This window comes from Carettochelys insculpta, chromosome 1 (assembly GCF_033958435.1).
Source record: "Carettochelys insculpta isolate YL-2023 chromosome 1, ASM3395843v1, whole genome shotgun sequence".
In the NCBI taxonomy this organism is placed as follows: domain Eukaryota; kingdom Metazoa; phylum Chordata; order Testudines; family Carettochelyidae; genus Carettochelys; species Carettochelys insculpta.
Genome location: NC_134137.1, coordinates 281482098 through 281497115, shown reverse-complemented (window position 1 = coordinate 281497115; position 15018 = coordinate 281482098). Strand labels below are relative to the sequence as shown.

At 47.1% G+C, this 15018-nt stretch overlaps 1 protein-coding gene across 5 annotated transcripts in view; it reads right to left on the bottom strand.

The window, feature by feature from the left end:
• SYNGR1 (synaptogyrin 1) overlaps positions 1–15018 on the bottom strand; it is a 40640-nt gene that overhangs the window by 13966 nt on the left and 11656 nt on the right. For all 5 annotated transcript variants that reach the window (XM_075009334.1, XM_075009351.1, XM_075009342.1 and 2 more), the window contains exons 2-3: positions 5283–5520; positions 2222–2367 (exon numbers count right to left, since the gene is read on the bottom strand). In XM_075009334.1, coding sequence (XP_074865435.1) covers positions 2222–2367; positions 5283–5520 — 384 coding nt within the window. The remainder of the gene's footprint in view (positions 1–2221; positions 2368–5282; positions 5521–15018) is intronic.

The following is a 15018-nucleotide window of genomic DNA, read 5'->3' as shown; positions in this document are numbered from 1 at the left end:
CTTCCAAATGAATAAACTCCAGGAGGAATTCTGTGCCACTGCGTAATGCAGGATTTTGCAGAAATTAACCTGCGCGCACGGTTTCCTTTCCCCAACAGACATGGGCTGCAGTGCTGCTGGCTACCACTAGGGGTCACTAGAGCTAGCAGAGCCCAGCTCACAGGCAGAAGACAGTGCTGGAGGGGTGGGGTTGGCGGACAGAGGGAAGGGAGGTAGACAGTTCCTAGAAGCTGTAGGAACAGTCTGTTTCTCCTTGTGGATGCCTGAGCAGTAGAGGAGATGGGTGTCTGGGATGAGGGGCCCATGGCTGAGCCTTGGGAGGGACAGTGTCTGGGCTACAGGGCCCTTAGGACTGGGCTTGGAAGGAGCAGGTTTGGATGTATTAGCTGGGTAGGGGCAGGGCTGGACTTGTGAGGAGGGGTGGTGGTTGTTGCCTCCCCAACTGGGCTTTTAGAGGGGCAGGGAGCAGAGAACTAGGAACTGAGGTGTCATAGGTGTTTCTTTAACTCTCTGCTCTTGGGGTGTTACCCACACAGAATTCTCTGTCACTCTCACTCGCACGGGGCACACACTTTTAGCCAGTTCTTAGAGCTTAAAGTGCAATCCTGTTAACGTAAATACCCAGCCATACCCAGTTCCTTGGGCTCCAGGCACAACTCCCTGTAGGTTTGCAACACCCAGGTGCTATTAGGACAGGCTCTCCTTCCTAGCAGCCTGGTACTACGCTAGTTTAGCACAATTTAGAAGGAATGAGAGTACAAGACTGCTTGCTTTTCAGCAACGCCTGCTGCTCATCCAGAGTGGCTGCAGGTGAAAGCCTTAGGCCTTCCAAAACAGCTACAGAAAAAGAGGGGAATTGATATTCTGTGTGTGTGTTTACAGACATACTTGCTGACAAGTATTTTGAAACACATTACCAAAATGACTGACATCGGCATGATCACACAGGATTATCTTGAAAAAAAAACAGGCAGAACTTTGCAGAATTTTAAAATATTGCGCGTAGAATATATTTTGGGCCCAGAATTCCCTCCAGCAGTAATGAGGAATGCCAGCCTGAGGGAAATCAGATATAGAGAGGGGGAAGACCATATGGTGTGCTACAACTGTGTTTCTTAAACTAAGTTCCATGGAACACTGGTGGTCTGTGAACAACTCGCAGGTGTGCCATGAGCATTTGAAAAAATACACTGAGCGTATATATTTTCTATTATTAAAAAAAGACACAATGTTACTCCTTCACTGCTACGATACCTGATTCAACTACAGTAAACCTTTGAGTTATACGGGGGTTGTGTTCCTGCAGTCCTCACGTAACTCAACTTTTCACACGAGTAGGGAGGGAGATGGGAACCAGGCTCTTGCTTGGTTCCCAGCTCTCCTCCACTTGTGGACCGGGAAACTGACCAGCCCACCAGGGCTGGTCAGTTTCCTGGATGCTTCTCCCTGCCCTCCCCCCAGTGGCACAGCTGTCAGGTTGACAGCCGCACAGCTGGGAAAAGTTAGGGAGAAGGGGCTGCAGAGCAGCATGAAGCTGGGCTTAACTCACATTAAAGTGAGTTACACGCAACTTGAAGCCGCATATGTCAAGGGTTTACGGTACTTCATTTTGTTTTTGCTGTATATGTTACTGTTTGGGTGTTTTTGGTCTTACAGTTTTTTGAAGAAAATTTTCACGGGTGTTCTGCAGAAAAAAATATTATTGTTTGGTGTTTTCTGGTCTCAAAAAGTTTAAGAAACACTGGGCTACAGATGTTAACCGCCATCCCCTCCCCCAACACAGCTGCTGAAGTCCCTCTTGATGTCAGTGCTACCAGCAAAAAACCTTGGAAAGACTCTTTGCATGGTACTTACACGGTCTCCATTGGCACAGTATCAGAGCACACCCCAGTGATGTAGGCCAGAACAATTATCTCCACTGGGAGAGAATGGAGATGGGGAGCTGAGGCAAAGGGAGGCTAAATGGCTTGCCCAGTTACACAGACAATTTGGGGGCAGAACAGAGTCCTGAGCTAATGTCCTATCTGCTGGACCATCCTCCCTTTGTTGTTCTTACCCTCTCAGAAGCCACTTAAACATCTGTTCCACTTGCAGTACAATCAGCCCTAGTCAGAGGACTGGGCTAACCCTAACTGGGGTGGGAGGCTAAGAAGGGTAGGTGCTGCTACGCAAGGAGCCTTGATTCAAGGGCTCTCATCAGGGTCCTGGCTGCTTTACTCACCCAGGTGAAGATGGAGAAGAACGAGAAGGTGATGGCTGCTCGGGCTGCATCTGCCCTCTCATTCAGCAGGTCGTTCTCTTGCTTTGAAACTTGCCACTGGTTGGCCAGGAAGCAGAAGCCAACAAACCAGAGGAATGCCCAAAAGGCTGGAAAGGACACCATTAAAACAAGACAGAGAGGAGGGTAGGATGGAGCAGGGTAAACAGTAAACACACTATGTCTCAGCAGCAATTTCTACCCTGCAAGATCCTCAGGTGTTTTACAGACAAGGCCAAATTGTGACTGTGCAGTCCCATTAAACCCAGTGGAGCGGTACGTGCACAAGTAAGGGCAGAGCTGTCACTCTGGGTTATGCAGCTGCTGAGAAGACATTAAGTATGGTGTGGTACTAAGGTTTGATCAGCAGAGCTTGGGAGGGTCACATGATTATCAGCTGGCACCATAAGTCAGCTCTGCTTGGCCTCCCACATGAGGAGACATCACTCCCTTCTGAAACACAGCCCTTCTGTGCCAGTTGCGCTACACCATAAGGTCCTGGAAGGACAAGTTAAAAGCAGTTTCTCCAGGAGAAGCAGCAAAGCAATTGCAGGCAGCCAGACTGCAGTTACACAGTGATTGGAATTTGGGCAGAACACCAGGACTAATTCCCTGTGGTAAAAAAAAAAAAAAAAAGCGTCATAGGATTTATAAGACAACTACATGTTGACAGACACGCCCTCAGTTTTACAGCTCTTCCAAAAGATGGGTGATAGACACAGCAACACACAGAATAGCAGTGTTTCCACTCAAAGGACAGGAAAATGACAAAAGACAGTAGAAGAACAGCAGCATTTTCATGGAGGGAAACATCTCACAGTTCCCTTGGGGAGAGATGATAAAGGAGGAGCATCAGGGGGCGGGGCAAGGGGCTGGTCTGCCATCCCTGGAAGGGTCAGAAATTGATGTCTTTACCTCCTTTCTCAGGGAAGACTAGATAAATTGGGAAAAATAGGCAGGGTATTTGCTCAGCTATACTGCACTCAGGGTTTTTTTTTTCCTAAAACGCACCCTTCTGCTCTCCTCTGCATCTCACTATCTGTTATTTATACAGCACTACAGCTGTGCCCCAGCTAGAAAATGTGCAGCTCTTGTTAAACAAGCAAAAGGGCCCCCTACAGAGCGTGTACAATTAAAGGCCAAAGAGGTACAGAAAAATGAACAGACACTGGGCCTGATTCACCTCGCACATCAGCTTTCCAGTGGGGCAACTCTACTGGAGTCAGCGCAGACTCTTCTGATGGGAGCTGAGGCGAGATCAGAACGAGGCCCGCAGGCCGGGGTGGATGTTACAGTGGGAAGGCTGTGCAGAACAAAGGAGTGAGTATTTTACTGTATGGATGAGAGCAAACACTCCCAGCACACATTCTTGGGAAGCTGTTCCACGGGCCTGGGGGCTGTGGAAGAAGGGACGAAGCTGAGCAGGAGGGAGATCGACAAAGCGCAAGCAGAATGTCGGCACCAAGGAAGAGACGAGGACAGATGAATGGGAGAGCAGAGGACAGGAAAGCTTTGAAAGAGACATGAGGGAACTTGATACAGAAGATGACACAAAGCAGGACAGATATTCAGAGACCAGGTGTGAAAGAAAGTGTCTTTCCTCATGACCCCACTCACTGACACCTCCAGCTGAAGTGCCAGGCATGCAGATGCCTCCCTGCGGCTCCAGCAAACTGGGGACAACTGGGGACCATGGGAAGCAGAACTTAAGTTAGAGCAGCCCTGGATGCCGGGAGGTGGTCAGGGACCTGCAATGCCTCAGAACATGCACAGCACAAAAGTGGCTTAAAGGGAATTGATAGTAAGACTACTTAAAATCCTGTGCGTTGGGGGGGGGGGGGGGGGGGGGCTCTCATTTGATTCAAACACCTGGCATTGGAGAGAAAAACCTCAGTTACAAGATGCATCACCCTCTCTTCCTTCAAATAAGGGCTAAGTAAGATCCTACACCTGTTTTCTGGTCTTCCAAGGAGACCTTCAGCAAGAACCAGGTGCAATGAGACGATATTGCTAACGGAAAAAATGAGAGCAAAAAGGCATCCTTTCAGTCTTTTAATGCACCATACAGAACTAAAAGAAAGGCTATGTCTCAGACTAGCCTCAAACTTTGAAGGGGGCATGGTAATTAGGGTGCCAGGAGATTATTAATGAAGCGTCGTGGTGCATACGCAGCACTTCATTAGTCATAATCTCCCCCACGGCAACTCCGAAGCACCAGCTTGCACGTAGCTGCGGGTCAGCCGCAGGTACTTCCAAGTGCCCCTGCTACTCCGAAGTCCCTTTACGCCTTAAAATGCTGAGGGGTAAAGGGACTTCGCAGTAGCACTGGCACTTAGAAGTACCTACAGCGGACCCGCGGCTACATGCGAGCCGGCACTTTGAAGTTGCCGTGGGGGAGATTTAGTCTAATGAAGTGCAGCACATGCACCACAGCACTTCATCAGTAATCTCCCAACACCCCAATTACCATGCCCCCTTCGAAGTTCCGGGCTAGACTTGACAGGGCCAAAGGGGCACATATCAAGTGTTCTTTCCTTTGCAGGTCATCTTTAAGGCTTGCCATTTTTAACCCACTGGCATGCAATCAGCAGGTACTCTCACCTCTCTCCCACTGTGTGAGGAATGCTTAAGCTGCCAGTGGCATTGTTATCCCATCATCAAACCACAAGGCAGCAACAGAGGCCAGAGAGTTGTGAATGAGAGACAGGGCGAAGAGGGAGAGGATAGGAGGAGGATGGGGAAAAAGCTGATGAGCGAAGGGGATGGGATAAGAGCTGGAAGAAGGAAAGAAGAGAGGAGAAGAAGAAAAAAAAAGAGGAGTGGGTATAAGAAGGGGGCAGAGGGTTGGAGGACGAAAGGAGGATTATGAAGGTGACGGGGGGGTGGAGAGACAAGAAAGGATACCCGTCCAAGAACTTCTGTTCCAGGGGTGTCTTGGAACTGGCTTATGAAATAAGACTGGCCTCTTCCCTCAGCTCAGCTCCCTGAGGAAACGGATTCCCTGCCACCCACCCAGGAAGCTCACCAGAGATGCCAATGTCAGAGAGCACTGCTTTCTTGCGGTCCTTGACGCTGCTGATCTGTGGGAAATAGACATCCAGAGCCAGGTAGAGAAGGCAGCTGAGGAAGGCAAGGACGCCCACGGTGATGCCATAGTTGCAAGCATTGTGGTTGCTGTTGAAGATACAATGTTCCTCCCCCTCCTCAGAGTTGTTCAGGTAACCTTCATTCACAATGGAGCCGAAGACAACAATGGAGAAGATCTGAGGAGAGGGAGGCAGGAGGAAGATGAGGATTATGCCAACCTCTGGGCCATCAGGCAGCTTAATGTGGTGGAGAAGAACTCTCTCCAAACTAGCTGGTCCTCGTACACCCTCTCTGTCTGAGCTGCGAACCTGTCTTGTTAGCTTGTTTGGACAACAACCAAAAGAGAAAATTGGGTCATTCTGAATCAAAGCTGATTTCTGGGGGGAGGGAGTCGGGGTTGAGAGCCTCAACACATGAAAAACTGAAAACATTTTATTTAGGTCAAATGCAATTTTAAATGTCAGCATGAAACATTATTTTGAAATGAAGTGTAGATTCCAAATGCAACGGTTCATCTTGACATTTCCAAAAGCTTTTCTCACCACCCAGCCATGCACTTTCTTTTGAATCTACTCTTAGTTAAAAAAAAGTTTGTAACCAGTTCTAGTTTGGGCAATAATTGAAGGGAAGTTTACTTAAAACACGTTATTTTATTTCTGAGAATTAGCTCAGAACAGAATAGTCTCAATATTTTTAACAAATTTAAGTTAAGTTGAAAGAAATCAATCTCTATGTGAAATCTGAGCCTCCAAAGACAGACTGACGCAGATTAAGGAAAAGGGTGAACTAGGGACCAATTTCATTTCTTGGATTGTAATTCTGGAGCAGAGAAGCTCTGACGGTTGCACTGCACTGAGAAGTTACATTGGCATAGCTACATCCCTCAGGGGTGGAAAATTCCACACCTCTGAGAGATGTAGTTCCGTTAACCTAATCCCTCCAAGAATTCTTCCACCAACTAGGGGTGGTACAGACTGAAAAATTAGATGATCCACAGAAAATTCCTCAGGGATATGAAAAATCCACAGACCCGTACAACATAGTCAAGCCAAGCTGTCCCCATGTGGAAAGCACTAGGCTGATGGAAGAATTCTCCCATTAACCTAGCTACCATCTATCCCTCAGGGAGGGTTTACTATGAACAGCCGTGTTTTTGCTGAACTACTACAGCAGTGGAGATGCAGCAATACAGCTACAGCACTGTAAGTACAGACCTGCCCTAAATCCTTGTAGTCCTTTACTCTACAGCCATTCATTCACCCTCCCACTCCTTCCCCCACCCACCAGCTCTCTCCAGATGGCTTTGCCTTCGATTCATTTCCCCTCTCCCTACTTAGTCACTCATTTTAGTCGTCCAAGTTACTTCTGCTCCTGTTCCCTCCTCCCCATTCACCCTCCCATGACTCACTGCTCTGCACTCTAAGTATCTGTTCTGCTAACAATCCACTCATCCACGCCTCTACCTGTCTACTCTGTTTACTACATCCTTCCCTATGAAAAAGGGTTGAAAGAATTGGGCTTGTTTAGTTTGGAAAAGAGAAGATCAAGGGGAGACATGATAGCGGTTTTCAGGTATCTAAAAGGGAGTCATAAGGAGGAAGGAGAGAACTTGTTCTTCTTGGCCTCTGAGGATAGAACAAGAGGCAACGGGCTTAAACTGCAGCAAGGGAGGTTTAGGTTGGACATTAGGAAAAAGTTCTTAAATGTCAGGGCAGTCAAACAGTGGAATAAATTGCCAAGGGAGGTTGTGACATCTCCATCGCTGGATATATTTAAGAACAGGTTAGATAGATGTCTATCAGGGATGGTTTAGATGGTACTTGGTCCTGCCATTGGGGCAGGGGGCTGGACTCGATGGCCTCTCGAGGTCCCTTCCAGTCCTAGTGTTCTATGATTCCCTCCATTCAGCATAAGATGTGCCACCTGTCTACTAATATACTCATTCTCTGTATTTAGCCACTCTCTCCTTAGCTGTGGATTTCGCGGACATTTTCAGGCCAGAGCATCGTGGTCCACAGAGAATCACATCACATGCTAAGTGCACATGCAATATCTTCAGTGGTGGGACCTCAAAGCCACAGCCCAGCTACTCTATGTGTATCAGATCTCTAACTCAGCAGCACTCTGTCCATGCGCTCCTTGGTTTGTCCTCCCTTCTGTCCGTTAGCTACATGACCAGGTGATGAATGGGTGATCTAAGCCAGTACATATTCTCTTTGGTAAGCTGATGATCAACTTTCCTTGCACTTTTTACGGGCCAGTGTAAAGGAAAAAAAAAGGATAGGCAGGGTAACTTCAGTGAGTTTCCTGTGGCGCTAGGGAGAGAAGGATCAGGTCCCCCGTGCCCGTAGCGCACAGTGGGTGTAAATCTGGTTTGCAGGGGAGTCAATTTACATCCACACAGAGGGTGAATCAAAACAAAAATCCTGCAGTCAGAAGCAGTGACCCATACAGCACACAGCTCAATGACTGTCAGGCCAGAATTCAGGTGGCTTGGTTTTTTGGTGTGGTAGCAACAGAGGTAACCACGTAAACGATGTCTCCTGTCTGCCATCAGTGGAGGGGGAACAGAACTATCCCACTGTATATATCCCACTGATGTGCAGGTTCACAAACAAATCCTGACCCACTTAAGGTCGTTTTACTCCCAATTTACTCCCAACCACCGTGCTGCTGAAATGACAAGCCTTCAGAAGGGGGAAAGCATTGATTCCGTTTGCTTTCAGAGACTGAACCAATGTGTTCGGGGACAGAGTCTGGCTGAATGGAGCGTACAAAGGATCTCAGATAGAGAAACGTAAAGGAAAAGCACACAAGGCTCGTGCATGGACAGAACAAGCTCACAGCCACCCACAGACATAACAGTGCTTGGGGCACTGATGGATCCATTTTAGATTAGTCAAGGGAAGCTATCACATTGATTGCCTGCTCCCATATAGCCCAAGCTGTATTAAAATTAAACTGCCAAACTGCCCAGTTGAGGACCTTGTTCCTGACCTACAAACTCACGGACTTGTGACCAAGAGAGCAAATCCACTTGTGGGGTTTGAAAAGACCAACAGCTGCCAAAGTCCTACGGTGGGACTGGGGTGACCACTAATAAGCATTTAACACCTGTGGTTTTAGGTGTTTTCTCTGCAATGTTTTTACCCCTAAGAATAAAAGCAGTTTGCTACGTGAAGGCTAGCTGGTAACTGCTGCGCACTGCTACAACACTGGAGACAGGTTACCCACAGGTGCTGGATGGGATCCCCATCAAAGCTGCTGGGGAAACCATGCTGTGGAGCAGAGGGACTGCAAGCCTAAACCCCTGGCCTGACGGGAGAGAGACAGGGGAGTCTGACCAAGAGAGGTGATGTCTGGAAAGCATACGAGGGTGCCCTTGAGGAAGATCCAGAGGTGGGTCACATGCAGTTAACCCCAAAACTGCAACAGGCACCAGTAAAAGCCACAAGAGGCGGGAGCTAGACTCATTTCCCACTCCCACAATTAAAACTGAGAGCAAAGGGATGTGACTATGAAGTTGCAGACAGTGAGCAAAGTAAGGTCAGGAGGGCAACTAGCAGAAATCATTCAACTCAACCACCACCCATTCCTCTGTGTCACTTAGGCTGTGTCTACACTTGCATTCCTCTTTCAAAAGAGGCATGCAAATGAGGGAAATTGAAAATGTAAACAAGGTGCAGATTTGCATATCTGGCACCTCATTTGCACATTCTTACTTCAAAATAGCTTCTTGCGAAAGAAGAAAACCAGTGTAGATGCTGCTCTTTCAAAAGTAAACCCCATCTTCAAAAGAATCCTTCTTCCCATAAAAAAGGGGAAGAAGGATTCTTTCCAAGATGGGGTTTACTTTCAAAAGAGCAGCATCTACACTGGTTTTCTTCTTTCGAAAGGAGCTATTTTGAAATAAGAATATGCAAATGAGGTGCCAGATATGCAAATCTGCATCTCATTTGCATTTTTGATTTCCCTCATTGGCATGCCTCTTTTGAAAGAGGAATGCAAGTGCAGACACAGCCTTACAGTGTACAAGCACTGTTTTAATATTTGCCATCACAATGTGCCATGAAATCTGACATGCTGAACTGCAAAGGTGGGAATAAAGTACTGGTCAGTTATTTCCAAGCTGATCAGCCATCAGTAGGCTTGAAATTTTAGATCCACAGCACAGGCCTCTGCTCTGTGATGCAATGGAATAACTGACAGCAGTAGCAGGTTGTTATCTACTACCTGGACCAGCACTAGAGAGAGATCAGGTGCACACTTGACCATGCATTTCACAAATATTTGCTGACAGCAGAGGAATGGTCAAACTCAGGAAATCTTGGATTTGAGTCCAGATTGTGTAGTGGGGTATGGTCTAGTGGGCACAGACCCTTTCCCCAATTACCCCCAGGCCTCACTCCTCTTGCCCATATCCCCTCTAGCCTGTCCATCTATCAGCCCTCTCTCTCTCCCCCCACCTTAGCCCAGGCATCTTGTCTCTTCTGTCTCTCTTCTTCCCTCGTCCCATGCCAAGTCATCTCTCCCAGCAAGTCCTGGTCTCTTCCCCACAGCTCTTTATCACAGAGGAGTTGGAAAATTAGGGTTGGTAGAGACCTCCAGGAAGTCATTGAGTCCAACCTTCTGCTCGAAACAGGACCAACCCAAACTAAATCACCCCAGCTAGGGCTTTCTCAACCTGTGCCTTAAAATCCTTGAAGGATGCAGATTTCCCCCCATCTATGCTCAGTCCTCCCCTGCCAAACACATTAGTTCCCAGCCTCTCGTCCAACTGCTCATCCATGTTCTCTCTCCCAACTGCTAGTCCCAGTCTCAGTGCCCAGCCAGTCTTAGCTTTCCCTCATCTCCTGCCTCCATTGTCCACTCTAAGTTTCCTAGTAAGCTACTTTCCCTAGCCTACTCCTTCCATTGGCCCCCTGCCACAGGACAGGCTCTTGAGCCTCTGTATTCCATTCAGGGTCCTTCCCCCTTCCTTGTTGCCTGTGCATCAGCTGGGGTCGTATTCAGAACACAGAAGCCAGTCTTCCCTGCTCCCCCGTCCTCTACCCAATGCCACAGGGAGCTGTAGCAGCCAAGAGAAGCAACTGCAAGGCAAGTCCTGCTCAAGCCACTCTCCCCCTTCCCTCCCTCCTAATCCCTGGACTGGCACATGTTCAGTGAGAATAGACTCTTCACAGAATTTAGCTGCCAATTTGCCCAACTCCAACAAGCCTCTACTGAGCATGTGCAAACTAAGATCTTTGCGCGGCTTATGATTTGCCCAAATGTGAGCAGATGGCAAAAGGAACATGCCTGACAGAAGAATGGCTCCCTGCCTCCCCCACCACGATCAAATTTCAAATCCCTGCTCCACAGTATGCAGTGGCTCTAGCAGCACAACAAAACAGGAGAATTTATAACAAAAAAAATACATATTTTTTTCCTCGATCTTGTTCTGGAACCGGTGTTGCTACAAATTTCCAGAAAAACCTTTCAGCCTAAGGCAGATGCCCAGAATGGGAATTCTCAGCCCAGTTAAAGTTTGGTAAAGTCAAAAGCAGCTGAAAACAGGCTCTTGACACTTCCCATTGTAACCGTAAACTATTGGCGGTGCTACCAGCTTAGCCTAAAATAATCTGCAATAATTGTTGCAACTCCAATCCTGATGGAGCTCTCGCACGCTTCTCATTGTGATATAATGAGCAAGAGGAGGCAGCCATAGGTGATGCTGGCATCCATGCTGCCTGAATTCTTCCCACTAGGCAATGAAATGTGCATGCCCTATTTGCCACCTAATCAGAAAAGAGGCAATGTGTTCTTCTCTTTCCTGGCAAGACCAGAAATGCCAACCAGCTAGGTATAAACTAGGGCTCATCTTTGTTTTAGAGCTGTAGATGGGTATAATTTACACTCCCCGTTGCGATCAGCTGATTGCCTCCTTCAGGCTGGCTGCCCAGTCTTCCCAATGTGCCTCTAAGTTTTTATTTTAATCTACAAACCCTAAGAGATCCGGGACCTAGAAGGCCATCTCCCTCCTCACCTATCTTCCCCAGAGCTGAGGTCAGAAGCATCATGACAGCTCAGAGAAGTGGAGAGTTAGTGGCAGGATAGAGGGCTATCAGCTTTGAAACCTCCTCTCACTGTCAGTCAACCACCACTTGTATAAAGCAACCATCAGAGCCCAATGCAGTGAGAGTCAACTATTTCCCTAAGCATTCCACTTCACTGGGGACCGGATTGGGGTGATTTCAACTGATGGGCTGAGTTGATCTGACAATTGTTGCTCCTGACAGTAGGCACCAACCATCATATAAATAAATAATGGCTTGAGAGAACTCAAGTTTGGCAGCCTTCAGGGTGGAGGGTAGGGCCCACCTACCCAGGGCAGTTAATCCTGAACCTGCACAGTGAATGTGGTTTATCTAGCAAGTCATCTGGGCAGTTCCTACATCAGCTTGACTTCTTGACAAAGCAATGACAGAAAAGTTTTAGATAATAAATGAAATACAACTTCCCTCTCCCTTCCCTCCAATATCCCTGCATTAACTTAGCACTCAGGTTACACTTAGAATGTTTGCAGGTGATATCAAGATGGGGAGGTGGGAGAAGTTGAAAGAATCATGGCTGACAGGATTATAATTCAAAATTATCTGGATAAACTAGAGATGAGTTCGAAGGTAAACAGGATGAAATTCAATAAGGACAAACGCAAAATATTAGGAAGGAACAATCAGTTTCACTCATGGAAAATGGGAAATGACAGCCTAGGAAGGAGTACTGCGGGAAGGGGACAAATCACTCCAAACGTCATTCTGGGATGTCTAAGCAGGAGTTTTTTCAGCCAGACATGAAGTAATTCTGCTCTACTCCACACTAATCAGGCCTCAACTGGTATCAAGTTCCAGGTGCCACATTTCAGGAAAGAGGAAGACAAATTGGAGAAGGTCCAGAGAATAGGAACAAAGAGGATTAAAGCTCTACAAAACATAACCTCTGACGGAAGATCGAAAGACTTGTATTTTAATCTAAAAAAGAGAAGACTGAAAGGGAGACATAACAGCTTTCAAGTACCTAAAAGTTTGGTACAAAGTGAAAGGAGAAAAATTATTCTACTTAACCTCTGATAATAGGGCTAGAAGTAATGGACTTAAATTACAGCAATGGAGGTTTAGGTTGAACATTAGGAAGAAATTCCTGTCAGGGTGGTTAAGCACTGGAATAAACTGCCTAGGGACATTGTCTAACCTGCTATTAAAAACCTCCAGTGATGAAGAGTCCACAAACACCTGTCAGGAATGGAGTGCAGGGGGATGGACCGTATGACCTCTTGAGGTTCCTTCACGTGCTAGTATTCTTTGATTCACAGCTAAAATGTTAGAAATGCCAAAAAGTTAAAGGGATACCACCATAAAAAATATTACACTTTATGGTGCCTGATTCACCATGTTGGCCAGCTGTGTAAATCAGGAGTTATCCACTGAAGTCAGTGGAGTTACATTGAAATACGCAAGAGGAGATTCAGGCTGTGGGGTACATGTTACTAATAATGCCTAATGTTGTCGTAACAAGGCAACTAGAAAAAAAAAAATCAGAGGGGTAGCCGAGTTAGTCTCTATCTTCAGAAACAACAAGAAGTCCTGTAGCCTTATAGACTAACAGATATTTTGGAGCTTAAGCTTTCGTGGGCAAAGACCCGTTTCATCTGACGAAGCTGGTCTTTGCCCATGAAAGCTTAAGCTCCAAAATATCTGTTAGTCTATAAGTGGCCACAGGACTTAGAAAAAAAATATGGCTGTATTTTCAGCTTGTTTGCATTTAAGAATCCAAGAACAACCTTCCTGTGGTGAGGTTGCCCATCTTGTACTGTATGTTTTATGCAATACAGTTTAAAGCAGAAAACAGAATATATTAAACTACCCATTAAACTAGAAAAACAGGATCAGCAAATACTATTTCCATGTGACTTGACTGAGTTAATGCTGCTGTCTGCACGCTAACTTTTCTACTTCTTGTGGTTGTGAGCATGTAACCTTAAATGCCGAACTGACATGGGATTTTGTGATTACTTTTCTATGCTTGTTCTTAAGAAACAGAAAAAATAAATATAACTCCAGAGCTAGTCCATTGCCAACACTAATAAGCTCTATCAGGGAAACAGCTGTTTGGCTTGCTGACATTGCAAGGTCGTGTGCCTGTGGGGTGGGTGACACCACTGAGGCCCAGTTTTAGGCACCGAAGACGTTTTGCCTGAGAGAGGGGGAGTTCCTCCTGCAGGGGCCTAGCATGTGGAGCAGCACGTACGCTGTTACAGGTGCTGGTTGGTGACTAACGCTGTTTGCTGGTTCTGGGCTGCCATGCCATTGCTGTACCAATTCGCTGTCTCTTTACGGGCACCAAGCACAGCTGCAGGAGTGGCCAGGGACCATCCCTGCACTTCTGGCTGGTTCGGACACTCCCTGCCTGCTTGCATAAAGACAGGGCTGAATCTAGTGCTTGTTTAGCACTTGTTCAGTTAAATCTATCAGCCTCGTTCTGTTCTCAGGTCAGTCTGGCAGTCAGCACAACCCCACTGACTGCTCTGGAGTAATGTCAGAAGTACGTGGGCCTGCAAGGGTGTTTTAAACGAGCAAAGAGGTTTGGCCAGGCAAATTCAGAGAGGTTCTGACCCTGCTTCTCACCCACATCTAGGGTGGGCTCACTTTGCCACTTTCAGCAAGTTGTCCTCTTAGATACCCACAAACTATTACTTTGTACTCCCACAGCACCTCCCCTCCACGTATTATAGTGCAGTAACACTGCTACTGGCAGCCTTGCCAGAAGAGAGCAAGTGAACACTGACACGTCGAAGGGGGAAAGAAAGGAGCTGAACCTGTGGGTAGAATTGCATCCTTTGCATATGTGTACTGTGTGCCATGGTCAGGGGAGAAGAGGCAGGGTGCACCCACGGAAAGAGAGGGCAGCTTCCCTCCTAACAAACATTTTCTTCCTTGAACTTGAAGAAATGGATTTAACCAACAGCAAAGGGAGGAACTGCACTCTGGGAAGCCAAGATTCCCTCTGGTTGACACGGCTTTCCTTTCTGCCCTGACGCAGCAGGCTGAGCCATGTAGCCAGCAGATCAGAACCTCCTGAGTGTCATAAGATGTTTCCATCATGCTGCTCACTGACAGCAGTGCATTAGACCCTCCTGAGCATCATATGATGCATGCAGAACACTGCCTACCTTCAGCAATGCATTAGGATTTGCTGAAAGATCACATGAGGAATCTGTCTCCCTGCCTCCACTCTTCCAAGATCTCCCAGATTGCCTTATTGGGGGGGTGTCTGCCATGCTTCCTGCTTCAACTCCCCGTAAGTGCCTGCAGTCACAAGACTGGCTATCACATTGCCCCCTTTCTCCTTTTTCCCTGAAAACCCTTTCTATTTCATTATGAAAAGGAAATATTCAGTGGCACACTACTCCTCATGGGGCTTACAACCAACTCCCACTTAGAAAGAACAAAGCAAACCCCCTTCCCCCACGTTTCATTTTGGGAGTGCCCCAAAATAAATACATAAATCAAAGGCTAGGCTGATAAAAAAGCAGCAGAAGGAAGAAAGACCTGCTAGAGATTATCCAGCTTGTATTTTTGTTCAGCCACCCGCAGCCAGAGTTCCTGGGAGGCTTTGGCGAGCCCAGCACGGATGAA